The sequence below is a fragment of the Abramis brama genome (assembly GCF_963993115.1).
Source record: "Abramis brama genome assembly, chromosome: 23".
In the NCBI taxonomy this organism is placed as follows: Eukaryota; Metazoa; Chordata; class Actinopteri; order Cypriniformes; family Leuciscidae; genus Abramis; species Abramis brama.
Genome location: NC_139985.1, coordinates 3,028,948 through 3,046,605, shown reverse-complemented (window position 1 = coordinate 3,046,605; position 17,658 = coordinate 3,028,948). Strand labels below are relative to the sequence as shown.

At 35.7% G+C, this 17,658-nt stretch overlaps 2 protein-coding genes across 6 annotated transcripts in view; one reads left to right on the top strand and one right to left on the bottom strand.

Annotated features, from left to right (window-relative positions):
• kcnab2a (potassium voltage-gated channel subfamily A regulatory beta subunit 2a) overlaps positions 1-3,127 on the top strand; it is a 100,418-nt gene extending 97,291 nt beyond the window's left edge. For all 5 annotated transcript variants that reach the window (XM_084100175.1, XM_084100174.1, XM_084100176.1 and 2 more), the window contains one exon: positions 2,662-3,127. In XM_084100175.1, coding sequence (XP_083956301.1) covers positions 2,662-2,751 — 90 coding nt within the window. In that variant the 3' untranslated portion in view covers positions 2,752-3,127. The remainder of the gene's footprint in view (positions 1-2,661) is intronic.
• A 5,404-nt stretch (positions 3,128-8,531) lies between these two features.
• megf6b (multiple EGF-like-domains 6b) overlaps positions 8,532-17,658 on the bottom strand; it is a 67,853-nt gene continuing 58,726 nt past the window's right edge. Inside the window, exons 28-38 of the mRNA XM_084100172.1 lie at positions 17,289-17,417; positions 16,548-16,676; positions 15,347-15,478; positions 14,450-14,578; positions 14,251-14,361; positions 14,046-14,174; positions 13,257-13,385; positions 13,055-13,183; positions 10,373-10,501; positions 10,170-10,298; positions 8,532-9,339 (exon numbers count right to left, since the gene is read on the bottom strand). Of these exons, the coding sequence (XP_083956298.1) occupies positions 9,311-9,339; positions 10,170-10,298; positions 10,373-10,501; positions 13,055-13,183; positions 13,257-13,385; positions 14,046-14,174; positions 14,251-14,361; positions 14,450-14,578; positions 15,347-15,478; positions 16,548-16,676; positions 17,289-17,417 (1,304 nt within the window). The 3' untranslated portion in view covers positions 8,532-9,310. The remainder of the gene's footprint in view (positions 9,340-10,169; positions 10,299-10,372; positions 10,502-13,054; positions 13,184-13,256; positions 13,386-14,045; positions 14,175-14,250; positions 14,362-14,449; positions 14,579-15,346; positions 15,479-16,547; positions 16,677-17,288; positions 17,418-17,658) is intronic.

The following is a 17,658-nucleotide window of genomic DNA, read 5'->3' as shown; positions in this document are numbered from 1 at the left end:
AAATGCTAACTTGTTTCTGGGTTTTGGCTTACAAAAAGGCTTCATTCCTGCAGCACTCTATTATTAGATATTTTTTGTTATTTTTGACTGTCAGTGAATGCAATCGTTTATACATTTAGCTGTTTACCTCTGTCGATTGTATTTAAACTTGTGTTATTCATAAAACAAGCCTCATAAAACATTGGAAAAGCACTTATAGTTACACAAGGTACTTATATTTTGATAATTCTTGCACAAACGTTTTAGTTAATGGCTATCAAATGAGGTTTTTCTCTTTACAGTTGGCTGTGAGAGGCATTTGCATCCATTCTGAATCAAACTGGCATTTTAACCATGTTACTGTGCAATTTAACAATATAACAGCATGCTTTCCAATCTCATAAGAATAATCCGTTCGATTTTAATCGCTTTATGAGCCCATTTTACAGCATATCATGCTGTTCACAGGAATCTCCGGTTCATTCCTAATGGACGTTCTGTAAAACTCATCCGAGCGAGCGACTGTACTCTGGGTGGGCGGAGCTTAGCAAAGGCTGAGTTGCTGGCTGTGAAATGTTATTTCTGTAAACTCAAATAATCAGGGTTTTCACATTCATGGAAAACCTGAAGAAATCGAATATAAATATTTTGAACAGGACATTTGAATGAAGGCATTAGTTAGTTCGAATGTAAAGTGTTTAATCAGCTCGAAATTGGTCTTTTTAAATGCTATCTTTATTAAATGATTTTTTTATATATATATAGTGAGGAAAATAAGTATTTGAACACCCTGCTATTTTGCAAGTTCTCCCACTTAGAAATCATGGAGGGGTCTGAAATTGTCATCGTAGGTGCATGTCCACTGTGAGAGACATAATCTAAAAAAAAAATCCAGAAATCACAATGTATGATTTTTTAACTATTTATTTGTATGATACAGCTGCAAATAAGTATTTGAACACCTGAGAAAATCACTGTTAATATTTGGTACAGTAGCCTTTGTTTGCAATTACAGAGGTCAGACGTTTCCTGTAGTTTTTCACCAGGTTTGCACACACTGCAGGAGGGATTTTGGCCCACTCCTCCACACAGATCTTCTCTAGATCAGTCAGGTTTCTGGGCTGTCGCTGAGAAACACGGAGTTTGAGCTCCCTCCAAAGATTCTCTATTGGGTTTAGGTCTGGAGACTGGCTAGGCCACGCCAGAACCTTGATATGCTTCTTACAGAGCCACTCCTTGGTTATCCTGGCTGTGTGCTTCGGGTCATTGTCATTTTGGAAGACCCAGCCTCGACCCATCTTCAATGCTCTAACTGAGGGAAGGAGGTTGTTCCCCAAAATCTCGCAATACATGGCCCCGGTCATCCTCTCCTTAATACAGTGCAGTCGCCCTGTCCCATGTGCAGAAAAACACCCCCAAAGCATGATGCTACCACCCCCATGCTTCACAGTAGGGATGGTGTTCTTGGGATGGTACTCATCATTCTTCTTCCTCCAAACACGTTTAGTGGAATTATGAGCAAAAAGTTCTATTTTGGTCTCATATGACCACATGACTTTCTCCCATGACTCCTCTGGATCATCCAAATGGTCATTGGCAAACTTAAGACGGGCCTTGACATGTGCTGGTTTAAGCAGGGGAACCTTCCGTGCCATGCATGATTTCAAACCATGACGTCTTAGTGTATTACCAACAGTAACCTTGGAAACGGTGGTCCCAGCTCTTTTCAGGTCATTGACCAGCTCCTCCCGTGTAGTTCTGGGCTGATTTCTCACCTTTCTTAGGATCATTGAGACCCCACGAGGTGAGATCTTGCATGGAGCCCCAGTCCGAGGGAGATTGACAGTCATGTTTAGCTTCTTCCATTTTCTAATGATTGCTCCAACAGTGGACCTTTTTTCACCAAGCTGCTTGGCAATTTCCCCGTAGCCCTTTCCAGCCTTGTGGAGGTGTACAATTTTGTCTCTAGTGTCTTTGGACAGCTCTTTGGTCTTGGCCATGTTAGTAGTTGGATTCTTACTGATTGTATGGGGTGGACAGGTGTCTTTATGCAGCTAACGACCTCAAACAGGTGCATCTAATTTAGGATAATAAATGGAGTGGAGGTGGACATTTTAAAGGCAGACTAACAGGTCTTTGAGGGTCAGAATTCTAGCTGATAGACAGGTGTTCAAATACTTATTTGCAGCTGTATCATACAAATAAATAGTTAAAAAATCATATATTGTGATTTCTGGATTTTTTTTTTAGATTATGTCTCTCACAGTGGACATGCACCTACGATGACAATTTCAGACCCCTCCATGATTTCCAAGTGGGAGAACTTGCAAAATAGCAGGGTGTTAAAATACTTATTTTCCTCACTGTATATATATATATATATATATATATATATATATATATATATATATATATATATATTATTGCTTTCAAATTGATAAATTGCGACTAATCGCATCTAACATTAAAAATTGTGTTTATATAATATATGTGTGTATATATTTTATTTAAATGTGTGTGTGTAGTATGTATATATATATATATATATATATATATATATATATATATATATTTTATATATACACACACACACTTCCCCCTAGTGGCAAAGGGTTAATAATGTTTGACCTCACTCTTTATATATACATGGAAACCAGACTCAGTTTGCAGCTCTTTCTGCAGGTTCTTCCAAAGCTATCCTCCTCCATCGTGCACGAGGTGGACAGTATCCTGGGAAACAAACCCTACAGTAAAAAGGACTACCGCTCCTAGTGTGGAACCAGACGGGACCGGATGCTCCGCACTCACCTTTGCCTGATCCTCCGTTAGCTTCAGCTTTTACTGAATGAGTACCGGCCGCATGAGACGGGCAAGCACCCACAAACCCTGGAGAGCAAGACTTTTAGAACACAAAGGGCAAGAAACACGTGAAAAATACACAAAACAAACACATTCACTGACAGAGGGGTTGAAATGCAGCATAGAGAGCGATGCATTGAAGATATGTGCTTACGGATTCATCCGTGTTTACTCTACAGTCAAGGTACTTTTAAAATGAGATCACTAGGGTAATTAAGAACAGAATTAAAAATATGCTTAAAACATTTAAAAAATAAATAACATGCTTGCTTGGTTGCTGGAAATATAACATTTTTGTTTGTTTGTTTGTTTGTTTTAAATATTGAATGCATAATAACAAAAATGGAGCTCAAGCTGAAATAGGTAATCAGTTGCACATGATCCATAGCCATTCATGTGATCCATTTGGGTTTGCTCACCTCGCTCACATCGTCGAGGTGTCTCGGCCCAGAACTCTTCACTGTGTCGTCTGCGTTACGTATGCACACGCCCCCTCCGCAGGCAAACCAATAAGCACTTTAAGGGAACATCAGAGGGAGTGGCTTTGTGAAGACTGATTTAAACGCAGCTCCTCGCTAGTGTGGAATGGGGCAAAAATCAGTGGCTTTTGCTTATTCTGCACAGGGCATTGCATCGTCTCGGTGTCCGCTCTTCTCTGTTTAGCCTCGAAAGGCGGCCCTGGCTTCTCATGTGTCATTTCTTTGCTAACAGTTCTGCAAGAGACCTTCTGATGTCAGATCACTCCATCAGATGTTGTGCTTTTGGAGGGCAGCGCTCTGTTTGGTTGTTGAAGAACGCTGGAAACTGACGGCGATGAGCCTCCGAGGTCTTCCTTCCACAGTAACCTGCTCCAGGCACACACCTTTAGTGTACTGATATTACAGTTACTCTCACTGAGTTATTAGATTTTAAGTGTAGATTGAATGATCTGAAGTATTAATGGGATACGCATGCTTCAAAAATATTTAATGCGATTACTAGTTTTCAGTCTGGAGAGTGAATGTTAGGAAACATGTCAAGAATATGTTTTGGTCATATTTCACCTCAGAATCAATATCGATATATGAAATTATATAAACCATTAAAAAAAAAATTTTCTTGCTTTGGGACATTATTTACATGACAATCAAGCACATTTCCTTCTCAAATGAGCAAATATGTATATAAGTATGTTTAAGTTTCATTTTAAGTAGATGTGGTAGTGTTTATTGTACCGATTTTAATGTAAAAAATTAGTAATAAGTATTTAATAAGAATATATATATGTATTGTATATATATGAAGAGTTCAGATGCAAAAGCCTCTAAGTTCCATTTCTTCTAGAATGATCATTTTTATCAAGCTCGTATATTTAAGTTCAGTAATTTCACTTAAATGACAACTAATAGGTAATTTTCATTGTCATTTAAGTGAAATTACTGAACTTAAATATACGAGCTTGATAAAAATGATCATTCTAGAAGAAAATTTCAGATGGAACTTAGAGGCTTTTGCATCTGAACTCTTCATATGTATATATACATACAGTACATATAGCATTACAATATAGAATTTGAGAAGGAAATGTGCTTAATTGTCATGTAAATAATGTCACAAAATAATAGAAAGTCCTAAAAATATAATGCAAAAATGATTGATTTTATGGTGAAATATCTGGAAATTTTATTCATAGCGTTCACCCTGTAAGGCAAATTCTTAGATGATTAAAACGAGTAGAAACATGGGGTGGCGGAAGCCTAATGGTTATAAAAAAAATGGACTGTTAACAGAAAAGTTGAAGGGTCAATCCTAAATAAAGTTAAAACACAGTTCTGCTTTACCACCCCTGCGATTGGACATCTATAATTAGCACCAAAAAATATATAAATAAAAATCAGTTTGATAATATTCCCTGCAGTTTGGCTGGGGCTTACAGATGCGTCACCTGTGGCCTTCACCAGCACAGGGACATGGCAGGTGTTTTTAGCCAATGGAAAAGCGGACTGTTTAAATGGCATTATCTCGCCTGCCCAATAGGAGCAAAGACCTGTTTGTGTCAGCAGCTCAGGGACTGCAGTAGAATGTCTATGTCCGCGTGCGTGTGTGTGTGTGTGTGTGTGTGAGAGAGAGAGCTACATCGTCTAACATCGTTAAGAAGCAGAAGTGTCTGTTTCTTCATCTCATTTCTGGACACTGGGCATTTCTTGTATGTACTGGTGATGATACATGTGGCTGAAGCCAAAGATTTATCCCACATCCCGTCAGTAACGTGACTCCCGTGTCCTCTTTCGGACGGAGAGACGATCGGTCATTTAGCAGCATGTATCTGGTTTTTAAACTGCGCATCTTTCTTCACTTTGTATTCACTCTTAGCAGCGCTCTATAAATATAAGTACATATATACATACTTAGTGCAAGTATACATAGTGCACCCAGTATGAATGATAAGCAGTCTTTAGATCTTTTTTAAATGGAGGTCGGTCACCAAACATCGATCAGCAAGATATTTCTGAATCCGAGCAGCGTTTAATCAAACTGGCCCTGATCGAGCACACGGGAAATGCATGAGATTCATTTGGAAAGCATGCTGGATCCCGGATCAGTGCTCGCTGCTCTCAGCGCACAATCGGCTAGTGCTATCGTCATAGCCCATTTTCACAGATAATATCGGCAAGACGGAAATTACGTGATCTTTTTTTTTTTTTTTTTTTTTTGCAGTTCTGAAAAGATGAGCTTGCTGTTCTTCAGTGATTAAACTACTTTACAGATCAGAATCAAATTTAAACAACAAAACTTGGATGCTGTGTGCTTATGGGAATTAAATGTGATATACAAAAAGCTCCATTCATGACTTAGATCAGCTTTAAACACAGTTGAATGTTGAAGTTTGTGTCCGTCCATCTCATCTGTGCGTTCGTGTCTGTCTGAAGAATAATGAACTGAGCGCTTGGAGCCACGTACATTAACTGTGTGATAATAACGGTGCAGTTATTCCTAAGATTTGCACTTTATTCATTAGGCACTTATTAATTGGAGATGATTTACATTTATAGTGTTAATGTCTTCCTTTTATCCCTTTAAAGGAATGTTTCAGAAGTTCAGCTGATGCGTGTCGATTACCACAGATGATCTTTCCAAACAAACATCTTTTTTTTACAGTATTGTGCTTAAAATGGAAAGACATGTTAATAGCAGAAATGTGCAGCTGTTCATTGTTTTGTTCAAAGGGTTTGACTTTATTCAAGCAGATTGACGTGAGGTTATGTGTGACTGACATCATTTCTGAAGGTAGATATGTTTTTCTGGTTTCCTTGGTGCATATTGTGCGACATTTACAGGGTTTACTTTTTTGCATTACAATAATGAGAATTTGGGAAGAGTTTTCATCGGGATAATTTTACACAATTAAGCATACTAATAAAATATAATCAATTTTAGGGTCAAATATTATCTGGATTTTTTTTTTTCAGTCAGATTCACAGAGCAAGGCAAATAAATTAAACAAATTAATTGAAAATTAAAGAATAAAAAAAAAAATGGGGTGGTGTTAGCCTGATGGTGATAAATATTGGGCACGGATAGTATTGTAAGCAGTTTTGTCACACAAGTATCAGTATAATGTTGAAGTCTTCACAAACAGTGTATTTTAATATTGTCTAATATGTTTCAAATGAGAATTTGGGGTGAAAATATGATTAATTTTCATGAAGATAGTGTCACTCAATAGCCATCTTTTTTTTCTTTTCTTTTCTTTTTTTGCAAAATATAATTAGTCAAATAAATTCATCGATGATGATTTTTTTAAAAAGTTGAAAAATATAATGGTATAGCCAAATGGTTATAAATGTGTGACAGACGTGTAAAGTAAGAATTGTTATTATTTTTTTTTTGGTAACACTTTATTTTACAGTGTCCTTGTTAAATTATTCATAATTACATGCAACTAACCCTCAACCAAACCCCAATCCTACCCTAACCCTATAGTAAGTGCATGTTAATTAATATTACTCAGTACTTAAATATACTGTATAATTACACTGTAACACAGACACCTTAAAATAAAGTGTAATGATTTATTTGATCACACTGATATGCTAATACTGTATAACATTGAAGTCATTATGGTTTGACTTCACACACAGTGTTTTAATGTTCTTTTGCCCAGTAGACTTTCATTGAAAGCTCATTTCTGTCAACGCCATTTCTCCAAACATTTCTGTCCCTAGAGCTTCAGTTCATCGAACCTGAAACATTCCTTTACATTTCATTGTGTATCGTCAGCAGAATATTAGTGCACTGAAATATCATCAAAATTGAATTGCATCACTTAAAGTGTGTGTGAGAGAAGTAATGTGATGAGCAGTAGATTTGTGAATAAAGGCTTTAGTTTCAGGCATGATGTGTTAGTTGTTGATGTGTTCTAGACACTAGATCTGGCGGAGCGGCTTTGAATGGACTCGTCATGTTCAGTGTGTTCTGTTGATCAGTGTCGTACGCGTCAGCCTGTTTCTTAGCAGTGTTGTTCCTTGACTAACTTTAAAGGCACTTATGTTGTTTGCCGTCTGATAGCATCCGGTGATTTCATCAAGAAGACGTGAATATCATTGACAGAATTGTTTCCGTGCCTCCAAGTAGTGTGTAAAACTGGCAGAATTTTTAGTAGCGACATTTTAAGTTGTTTAAGAAAAGCAGGGAAAGTGTATTTGCGATTAAATCTGTAATTATCAGTTCAGCCATATAGATGAACCCTCATCTACAATCCATATTTTACAGGTCAGAGGTTATGGATATGTGTGTAGAAGTTTTTTTTTTTTTTAAATAGTTCCCAAGGAAATCATTTTTAATGTTTGATATTTTGCAAGGATAAAGACAAAAATATGATTTTAATTTTTTACCATTCTTTGTTGCCCTTCGGTGGTACTGACCTGACGATGATGATGATGTTGATGACGACAAAGAATACAAAGAGCAATTATTTGCACTGAATATGCATTTTGGAGAATTCTGTGAAATGTATACAATGGCAAGCTACATATCCACGCTTTGTGGAGAAATACTGTATGTCGAGTCAGATTTCTGTATATAGTTTGACCTTTGTACATATATATATACATATATATATACATAAGAGTATTCATGGTCCTGATCACTCCAGCCTTTGGTTCTTTATTTTCATCGAAAGGCATTTGCTGACTGCATTGTGCTTGAATCTGAATTTAGACATGTACAGCGCCAGTATCTATGAAATGACAACTATAAAATGATGACAATGAAAAACAGCCCGTTTGTGTATTTGTCTTCTTGCTGTGGAAGAAAATATAAAAAAATATAAGAAAATATCACTGCCGAAATTTAAGTTTACAAAACTGAGGCCAGAGTAAAAAAAAGTTATTAACTCTTTCCCTGCCAGATATTTCTTTCTTTTCAGATATTTCATGTTCAGATATTTATTCAACAAAAATGTTTCAAGGCCCCCAGATTATTGTGAAAATGATCAAAAATGCTGGCGGAGAAAGAATTATGTAATTTAAGAAAATATTCTATGAATTTTTTCAAGACTTGCACAATATTTGTGAAGTTTAAGTGGGAAAAATTATTTCCAGGTTCTCAAATTTTGTCTTAAGAACAATCTCAAGAAAATAAGATATTAGATTATATAATACAACATTACCTTATTTATTTTCTCTTTAAAAAAAGTAAAACAACATCAGTTTAAAATGGCAGTCTTTTATTCAGAAATGGGTTTCGAAAATCTGGCCCCTGGATTAAAAAAACTTTGAAACATTTACACATAACATGCTTTCTTAAATAATAAAATAAAAGTCTAGCATTCCAGAATGAACTTTCTTGGGGCGTTGAGTAAAAACTATTTCTGTAAGAGGGTCACACGTTAAAGAGTTTGCATAACATTTACAATTGTATATTTGTATATTGTACAAAATATATAAATAACTCAAACTTTATACAAAACAATCAAATGCTAAACAGGAAATGAAGCAATGGAACGGATGAAAAACTGCACCGGTTCCCGATGTTTTCTAATATAAACATATTTCACAAACAGACCCTCCTTTAATAAAAGAACATCATGAAACATCATTTCATGTACAATATCTTGACATCCACATGTTTTTTAATCAAATGTTACAGTAAAACAAACAGTTTGGGTTCAACAATATTAGTAAACAATGAGTGACATAATCTGAGATTGTTTTGAAATTTTATAAAAAATCAAAAAGGCACTTTTCTCCTGTTTACAGTCAGATGTGAATCATATCTCACAACAGTTCTTCAACACAGACGATGTTAAAATCCCCTGAAAGAAGGAGGAAGATCAAGTATGAAGTGTTTGCGGTGAGTAAAGTGCGTCTGTGTGTTTGATCGATCACTTCTCGCGCCTGCGCTCCATCGCTTTTCCACGGCCAACACGACCTCCTGCTTGTTACACACACTCGTGCTTCCATGTAGTCTTTATGGTGTGTGTGTGTTCATGCTATGAGGAGTCGAGCTCTGGAGCTTCACCTACAAACATTCAAATCACATATTGCATTACTTTGTATACTATATCAGGGTTATTCGAGTTAACTAAGATCATCAAACTACTTTTTTGTTACTTAATTTAAATATAATAATAATAATGTATTAAAAAACTCAAACTTGTTTTATTTCAGGTAGCTGCCAAAGCTATCTCATTTTCATTTAGTTTAACAATAGACTAAAATAACTAGGTAACACTTTACTATAAGGTCTCATTCGTAAACATTAGTTAATGTATTAATTAACAGTGAACAATATCTTTTTACAACATTACAAAATACAGTTGCTCATGTTAGTTCACTGAGCATTAACTAATGTTAACAAAAACTTTTGATTTTAAAAATGTATTGGCACTTAATTGAAAGTGTTTAGTTTATTTAAGTGTTTTTAACATTAATAAATGTTCATTATTATTTAATTTTAACAAACAAAACCTTATTGTAAAGTGCTACCAATAACTAAAACTGAAATAAAAATGACAATTTAAACTACTAAAATTACTAAATAGAAATAAAAAAGTAGGAAAACACAAAATTACCAAAACTGCAATGAAAATGGAAAATATAAAAAAAACTAAGTCAAACTATAAATATATATATATATATATATATATATATATATAAAGAATAATTTAAATTCCAAAATATTTAAAATTAGAATTTTTGTTTTGCTAGTAGAAGTTCTAAATAGCCGGTAACTTAAAAATGTTGCAGCCAGATTGACTGGTGAGAGAGAAAATGTTCATATCAAACCCTGATAATATTAGGCTATATAATATTATACAATATACAGCTGAAAAATAAGCACTACTTTACGTTCTGAACACGTGAGACCAATCCAGCCGTTCACACACACACAGCGTCCGTTTCTGCTGTCGCACTGAGATCCGTTCTCACATTCACAGGTGAGCGCGCAGTCGGGCCCGTACCGGTTCACACTGCAGTCTGTTGAACATCACACACTATCAGAACATATTCAGATATCATAATCATCAGAGTGCAGAGGTTCACTGACTCACCGCTGTCACACCTGACTCCTGTCTTTCCCGAGGGGCAGATACACCTGCCACTCACCGGGTCACATGGTGTGTGTCCCGCACAGTCACATGACCGAGAGCAGTTCAGACCGAACGAGCCACGCTCACATTCTGAGGAAGAAAAGTACAGTTTATACGGTTAGAGGTTTTGTTCAGATTTTAAATAAGATTTTATTTTCTGTTTTCAATTTAATTTGGGTTAGTGTTTTAGTTGTTTTGTTATGTGTTTTTGTCATTTTTATTCATTTTCTTTTTTAAATATGTCTATACAGTTTTTAGTTATTTTACACAAAAATGAGAAATATTGCCTTTGCAACAAGCTGAAATAAAATACTTTTTTTTTTTTACTTTAAGTTAATGTGTATTCTATTTCAAATAATGAAAACGTGTTTTATGGTTTTAGTTTACAATATAAATAACCCTGCGTGAAGCATCAGTCTGAAAATGTGCACAGGCTCAATGAAATATACATCACATATTAACTCTATTTCCCTCCGGCTTTCAGTGTTTTCACTGTTATACGGTAGTACACATCTACTGAACGAGTACAGAAGCTGAAGAAGAAGAAACAAGTCATCTCATGTAATCATATGCATATGTAAAATAATGTGATCATCAACATTAAACAGCATATAAATCAAAACTGTTTTGTTTGTTTAAAAGCAGAGGCTCTGTTCTTTCTTTTGACATATTGCATGTTCAGATATTCATACAACCAATTATTCTGTGGGCCATGAAACCTGATGATCAAAAACGCTGCCCTGGCTGGCAACTATTTTCCAAAAAACTTGACAAAAAATGAATTAGGAAATGTCTGTAATTTTGTAAGCAGTCAAGAATTAATGAACTTGAAAAGTGAAAAGTGAATTGAAAAGTACTATTATTACTTGAAAAGTGTTACTGATTAATTGATTTTTTTAGACAAAAATCTAATTGAAGAGTCCAAATCATTTATATCCCGGTATTAACTCTTTCCCCTGTTTCTACAGTGTGCATAAGCAATGTATTCATCGCTTATTTCTGCTGTTTTTATCAGGAGATTCTGCACTCTTTCAGAGATGTGTACTAGCGCCCCCTACCGCACAACAGTGAAAACACAGAATCCTGGAAAATTCCATCAATGGTGGTGAAAGAGTTAAATATAAGATCAGATTAACTCTGTTTAAAGGAGAACTCCGGTCAATTTTAACATTGAGCTCATTTTTTGGTAAATTTGGAGTGGTGTCAATACAGAGAACAACGACAAAAATCGGTGTTGCCTACACCGTGTTATCCTCTTTTTAAAATTTGCACCCTGTTGACTTCAATGGGGCAAGTTTTAAACCTGCTTTTAGCCTTTTAAAGGTCCCGTTCTTCGTGATCCCATGTTTCAAACTTTAGTTAGTGTGTAATGTTGTTGTTAGAGTATAAATAATATCTGTAAAATTATAAAGCTCAAAGTTCAATGCCAAGCGAGATATTTTATTTAACAGAAGTCGCCTACATCGAACGGCCCGTTTGGACTACATCCCTCTTCTTCCTTCTTTAATGACGTCACTAGAACAGTTTTTTGACTAACCTCCGCCCACAGGAATGCTCCCTCAACTCTACCGAAATTCGTTTATGTACTTGCGCACTTCTTATAACTTACTGTGTTTACTCAGCTCTTAGGGTGATTTTCTGAAGTAAAACTGACGCTTCATCTTTTGTGTGATGTACAATAAACTTTATTAAACTCATCAGTATATGTTTGATCATCATTCAGACAGCAGACTTGTAGGCTATTAATAAATAATGGATACATACAAGCAGATGACAAATACGCTATAATAACCGTAATTAAACTACTAAACTATACCTGTTCCATCTCTATACAGCACTCTGACTCTGTAGGCATTATTGTCCAACTCGAAATGAACACCGTTACTGAGAGTTTCTGATATTATCATCATTCCGTGAGATGAAATTGTCCTGAGAGACTGAGCGCGAGCTCGTGAAGCTCCGCCCCCTGGGTTGTCCAGAAGCAGCTTATTTGCATTTAAAGGGCACACACTAAAACAGCGCGTTTTTCTGAGCCCCAAAAAATGACAATTTAAACATGCTGTAAAAAATGATCTGTGGGGTATTTTGAGCTGAAACTTCACATACACACTCTGGGGACATCAGAGACTTATTTTACATCTTGTGAAAAGGGGCATAATACGGGACCTTTAACATCCTTGATGTGTCATTACAAGTGCACAGCCATGTGAGTGATAGTCGATTGTCGAGTTCACGCGCGTGATCATAGGTAACTAAACTGAACTCGACAATCGACTACTGTGGACTTCGACCGAAAACAGGAAGAAAATACAGGTATGTGCGCTGGCTGAATTAACATAATTTTTATTCATATCTGTCACATCTACTGCAGTCAGATTCACCCGTGTTCACTCTGAAGGAATCGCTCACATTACCTGTGCACTTGTAATGACACATCAAGGATGTTAAGAGGCTAAAAGCAGGTTTAAAACTTGCCCCATTGAAGTCAATAGGGTGCAAATTTTAAAAAGAGGATAACACGGTGTAGGCAACACCGATTTTTGTCGTTGTTCTCTGTACTGACACCACTCCAAATTTACAAAAAAATGAGCTCAATGTTAAAATTGACCGGAGTTCTCCTTTAATAACTTGACTGATTCTCACCTCTCTCACAGCGAGAGCCGTGAAGTCCAGCGGGACACACACACTGTCCGGTTCTCGGGAGACAGGACGCCCCGTTCACACAGTCACACTGATGCTGACACCGAGGCCCGAACACGCCGGCAGGACACGCTGAAACACACTCCGGATCAGAACGCATTCGGTCTGAGGTGTGAAAGCTTTAACTGTGTGTTCTGGATCTCACCGTGTTCACACAGATGTCCGTAGTATCCCGCTTCACACTGACACGCTCCTGTTACTCCGTCACACGTGCTGTTGTTCACACACGAACACTGAAACACACAATCAGGACCGAACCGACCCTCGGGACATTCTGCCATCACACACACACACACACACTGGTTATAACACAGACACAGACAGATTTAGAGTTTAGAGTCTTGGCACAATAAGCACACATGCAGAGACAATGTGTGACGCTATGATCTTCTTTATTTACAACCAGAGTAAAACTGAACCTAAAACTATTTTAAACCTGAAATAAAGTAGAAATATTCGATTGGAAAAAGCAGAGTTAAAAATAAAAAAAATACTTTAAAATAAATTGACATACTAAAATTACTAAAACATTTATTAAAATAAATTCAAGTAAAAAAAAATATAAAACAAAAAAACAAAATAAATAATAAACCCCCCCTGATAAAAGCACATAACAAAAATAATCAAACTAAAATCTAAAAAAAAACTGAAAATATAATATAAATAAAAAAATTTTCTTTTTAACTGAAATAAAATATAAATGTTAGATGAAAAAAAAATGTTTACAAAATAATTTAAAACTAAAATAAGTTGATGTACTAAAATTACTCAAATTTAATTAAAATAAATTGGAGTTAAACAGAAATATATTTTTAAAAAATCCCAAAAATAAACAACCAATTAAAAATTGTTGGAACAAGCCTCTGCTAATCGACTAATGTTTGCACTAATCTCTACAGAGAATGATGAACACACACACACACACACACGTCACCTTTCTCACAGTGTGAGCCGGTCCAGCCGAGGCCACATGAGCAGTTTCCAGAGACGGAGTCACACACACCTCTGTTCCTGCAGTCACAGCGCTGAGAACAACCAGGTCCAAACCAGCCCTCAGGACAGACTACACACACACACACACGTCTGTCAGAGATACACACCCTCACACACGTCTAACATCAGAGCAAACAGCGGCTCACCTCGGTCACGCTCGTCTCTCACACATCTGCCTGTGACTGGCTCGCTTCTCGTCCCGTTCCCACATCTGGACACGTGAACACAGTCCAGCCCGTAGCGTCCAGCGGGACACGCTGAAGAGGAAAGGAGAGAGAGTGTGTGTGTGTGTGTGTGTGAGAGGTAAAGTGTGTGTTTCTCAGTGTTTGCTGTGCAGGGACTCACTGAGGTTACAGCGAGCTCCGATGAATCCGGCTGAACATTCACAGGCGCCCGAGACTGAGACACACACTCCTCCGTTCACACACTGACACTGACGCTCGCAGTCGGGACCATAGAGTCCATCAGCACACGCTACACACACACACACACATCCAGAGGAACACGAGCATCACATTACACACATGCAGATTCTGTTGAAAACACACTTCTTTCTTCTCAGACAGAGAACATCACAAAGAACACAGTCTTGACCATTACAGTGAAGAAGCTTTCAGAGAGTACATTGTACTTTTTGTTATTGTAAAAAAAATAAAAAAAATAACTAAAATATTTTTTTTTTAATTTGAGCTACTTACCATTGCAACATTTCTCATTTTCATTTAGTTTAACTTGATGTACTCAAATAACTAAAACTGAAATTAAAATGAATTAAAACTACATAGAGATGTGTGATTTAGTGACGACAGTAAATCACTAAAGCTTTAAATAAAATATATATATATATTGTATAAATGTTTTGATTTTACACTTTATGATTTTAATAATAAAATTTAAAAAAAAATTAATATCTAAAACAATTTAATAATATGATAAACATAAAATCAAATACATTTTAAAATAAAAACTCAAAATAAAACACTAATCATAAAAATTAAAATTAAAATACACTTTTTAAAAATGAAAACAATCAAACTAAAACAGACTAAAATGGTTCATCATAAAAATGTAAATCTTTTCAGTTTGTTTTTAATTTAAAATGTATTTATTTAAATTTGAGACGATGATTTTATGAATGATCTTTTCATCAGCTCATGAAATCGTGATGTAACCGTCTGCGGTGTTTGGGTTCGGGTTTTATACAGTAAAAGATCCTCAGTAGCAAACGTTCCCGTGTCTCACCCTGATCACACTTGTGTCCGGTGAAGCCGGGCGCGCAGTAACACACTCCGGACACCGGGTGGCACAGCTGGTTTCTCTCTGAGCACTGACACACCTGGTTACAGTTGATGCCGAACGTGCCGGACGGACACACTGCTGGGACAGAGGCAGATGATGCTACTGTACATACATGATGGATGCATTATTCATGATAAAACATCACAACACTCAGATCAAAACGCTGCCCAAGAAGAACTTGTGTATATTGTTAAAGTCGCCATAAATTATAAAACTGACCCCATTCGTTTTTTCATTATGAACAATTCATTCACGCAATTATTATTTTTATACTGTACATACACCACCGTTCAAAAAGGTCGGTTAGGGTCGGTAAGATTTTTTCTTATTCACCGTTCAAAAATACAGTAAAAATAGTGAAATATTATTACAATTTAAACTATGATTTGCAACATTGTAAATGTCTTTACTGTCACTTTGGATCAATTTAATGTGTTCTTGCTGAAAAGAACCTGCTACACAAACCTTTAAACAGTACAGTATTAAAAAAAATATATATTATTTAATGTGTCACAATACGGTAGAAGCGATTTCTGATTCTTGCCGACTTTAATTTGCCATATGTGATCCTGGACCACAAGGATCTTATGGGTAAATTTTGGGTAAAGTTGAATAAATAAGCTTTCCATTGATGTGTGGTTTGTTAGGATATGACAATATTTGGTCGAGATCCAACTATTGAAAATCTGGAATCTGAGGGTGCAAAAAAATGAAACATTGAGAAAATCTCCTTTAAAGTTGTGCATTTATGTTCACGATTGTGCTGCATTCACTCACAAAAATACACGTTTTATATATTTACGGTCGGAAATTTACCAAATATCTTCATGGAACATGATCTTTACTTAATATCCTCATGATTTTTGGCATAAAAGAAAAATGGATAATTTTGACCCATACACTGTATTGTTGGATATTGCCACAAATATACCCTTGCGACTCGAGACTGGTGACGTGATCCAGCGTCACATATGTTGTGGTTAGTATATATTATTGCACTGGTATTGCATCATATCTAAATAAAGAATATTGTTGCTACTTGTTTTTTTTTAATAACCCTTTTATGCAATAATTATCCATGTTTTTTTTTAATAACCCTTTTCTGCAGTAATTGTGGATGTGATTTGTGGGCTCACACACTCACTGAGCTCACAGCCGTTGCCTGTGTATCCAGGAGAGCATCCACACACTCCGGTCACATGATGACAGGATGATCCCGACGGACAAGAGCAGATCTGATCACAGTCCTGACCGTATGAGCCCGGCAGACACGCTGACACACACACACACACACTTCAAATCAAGCTCCAGTTTCACACACACACATATACACATACATATATATTTATATATATATATATATATATTACATATTTAATAATTCATCTTTATTATGTATTAAATAATTAATAATTAAATAAACATTTAATTATTATTTACTATGGGTGATACCAATATGACAAATATTATACAAGTTATAATATTGATAAGTTAAATTCTACTTCAAGTAAAAAATACTGGAAGGTAAAATGTAAAATATATCAAGTGTTTAATAATAAATGATTTAATAATTATTAAATAAATGAATAATTACTGAATAATTATTATTTATTAAATAAATAAATATTTAATTAAATATTTTATCATTATTTAGGCCTATTATGGGTGATAACCAATATGACAAATATTATACAAGTAAAAATATTCATAAATTAAATTGCTTTTTAAGTGAAAATATAGGAAGGAAAAATGTAATATCTATTATTTAATAATTATCAAATAATATATATATATTACATCATTAAAAAGTATTAAATAAACATTTAATTAAATATATAATAATAATTTGAATGGGTGCGTATGTGTGTTGTGTGACCTTTCTGACCTTTCTCACAGCGTCTTCCTCTCCATCCTGCAGGACACACACACTGTCCACTCACATGATGACAGGGGGCGCTGTGCTCACACTCACAGAGTTCCTCACAGCCGACTCCAAACCGCCCCGATACACACGCTAACACACACACACACACACACCCCATTACACCCTCGCCCTTCGTTACACACACCTACTGATCTTTTTATATGTTGAAAAATACATTATTTAGTTCCTTTATCAGGGATTTTCAGTACAGGGACATTTGGTCACCACATGGATAGACAAATACAAAACACACACACACACAGGCTGGATTTATAGGCATGTTCAATCATTCTCTCAGTGTGAATATGACTAGTGAACTCAGGATTATACT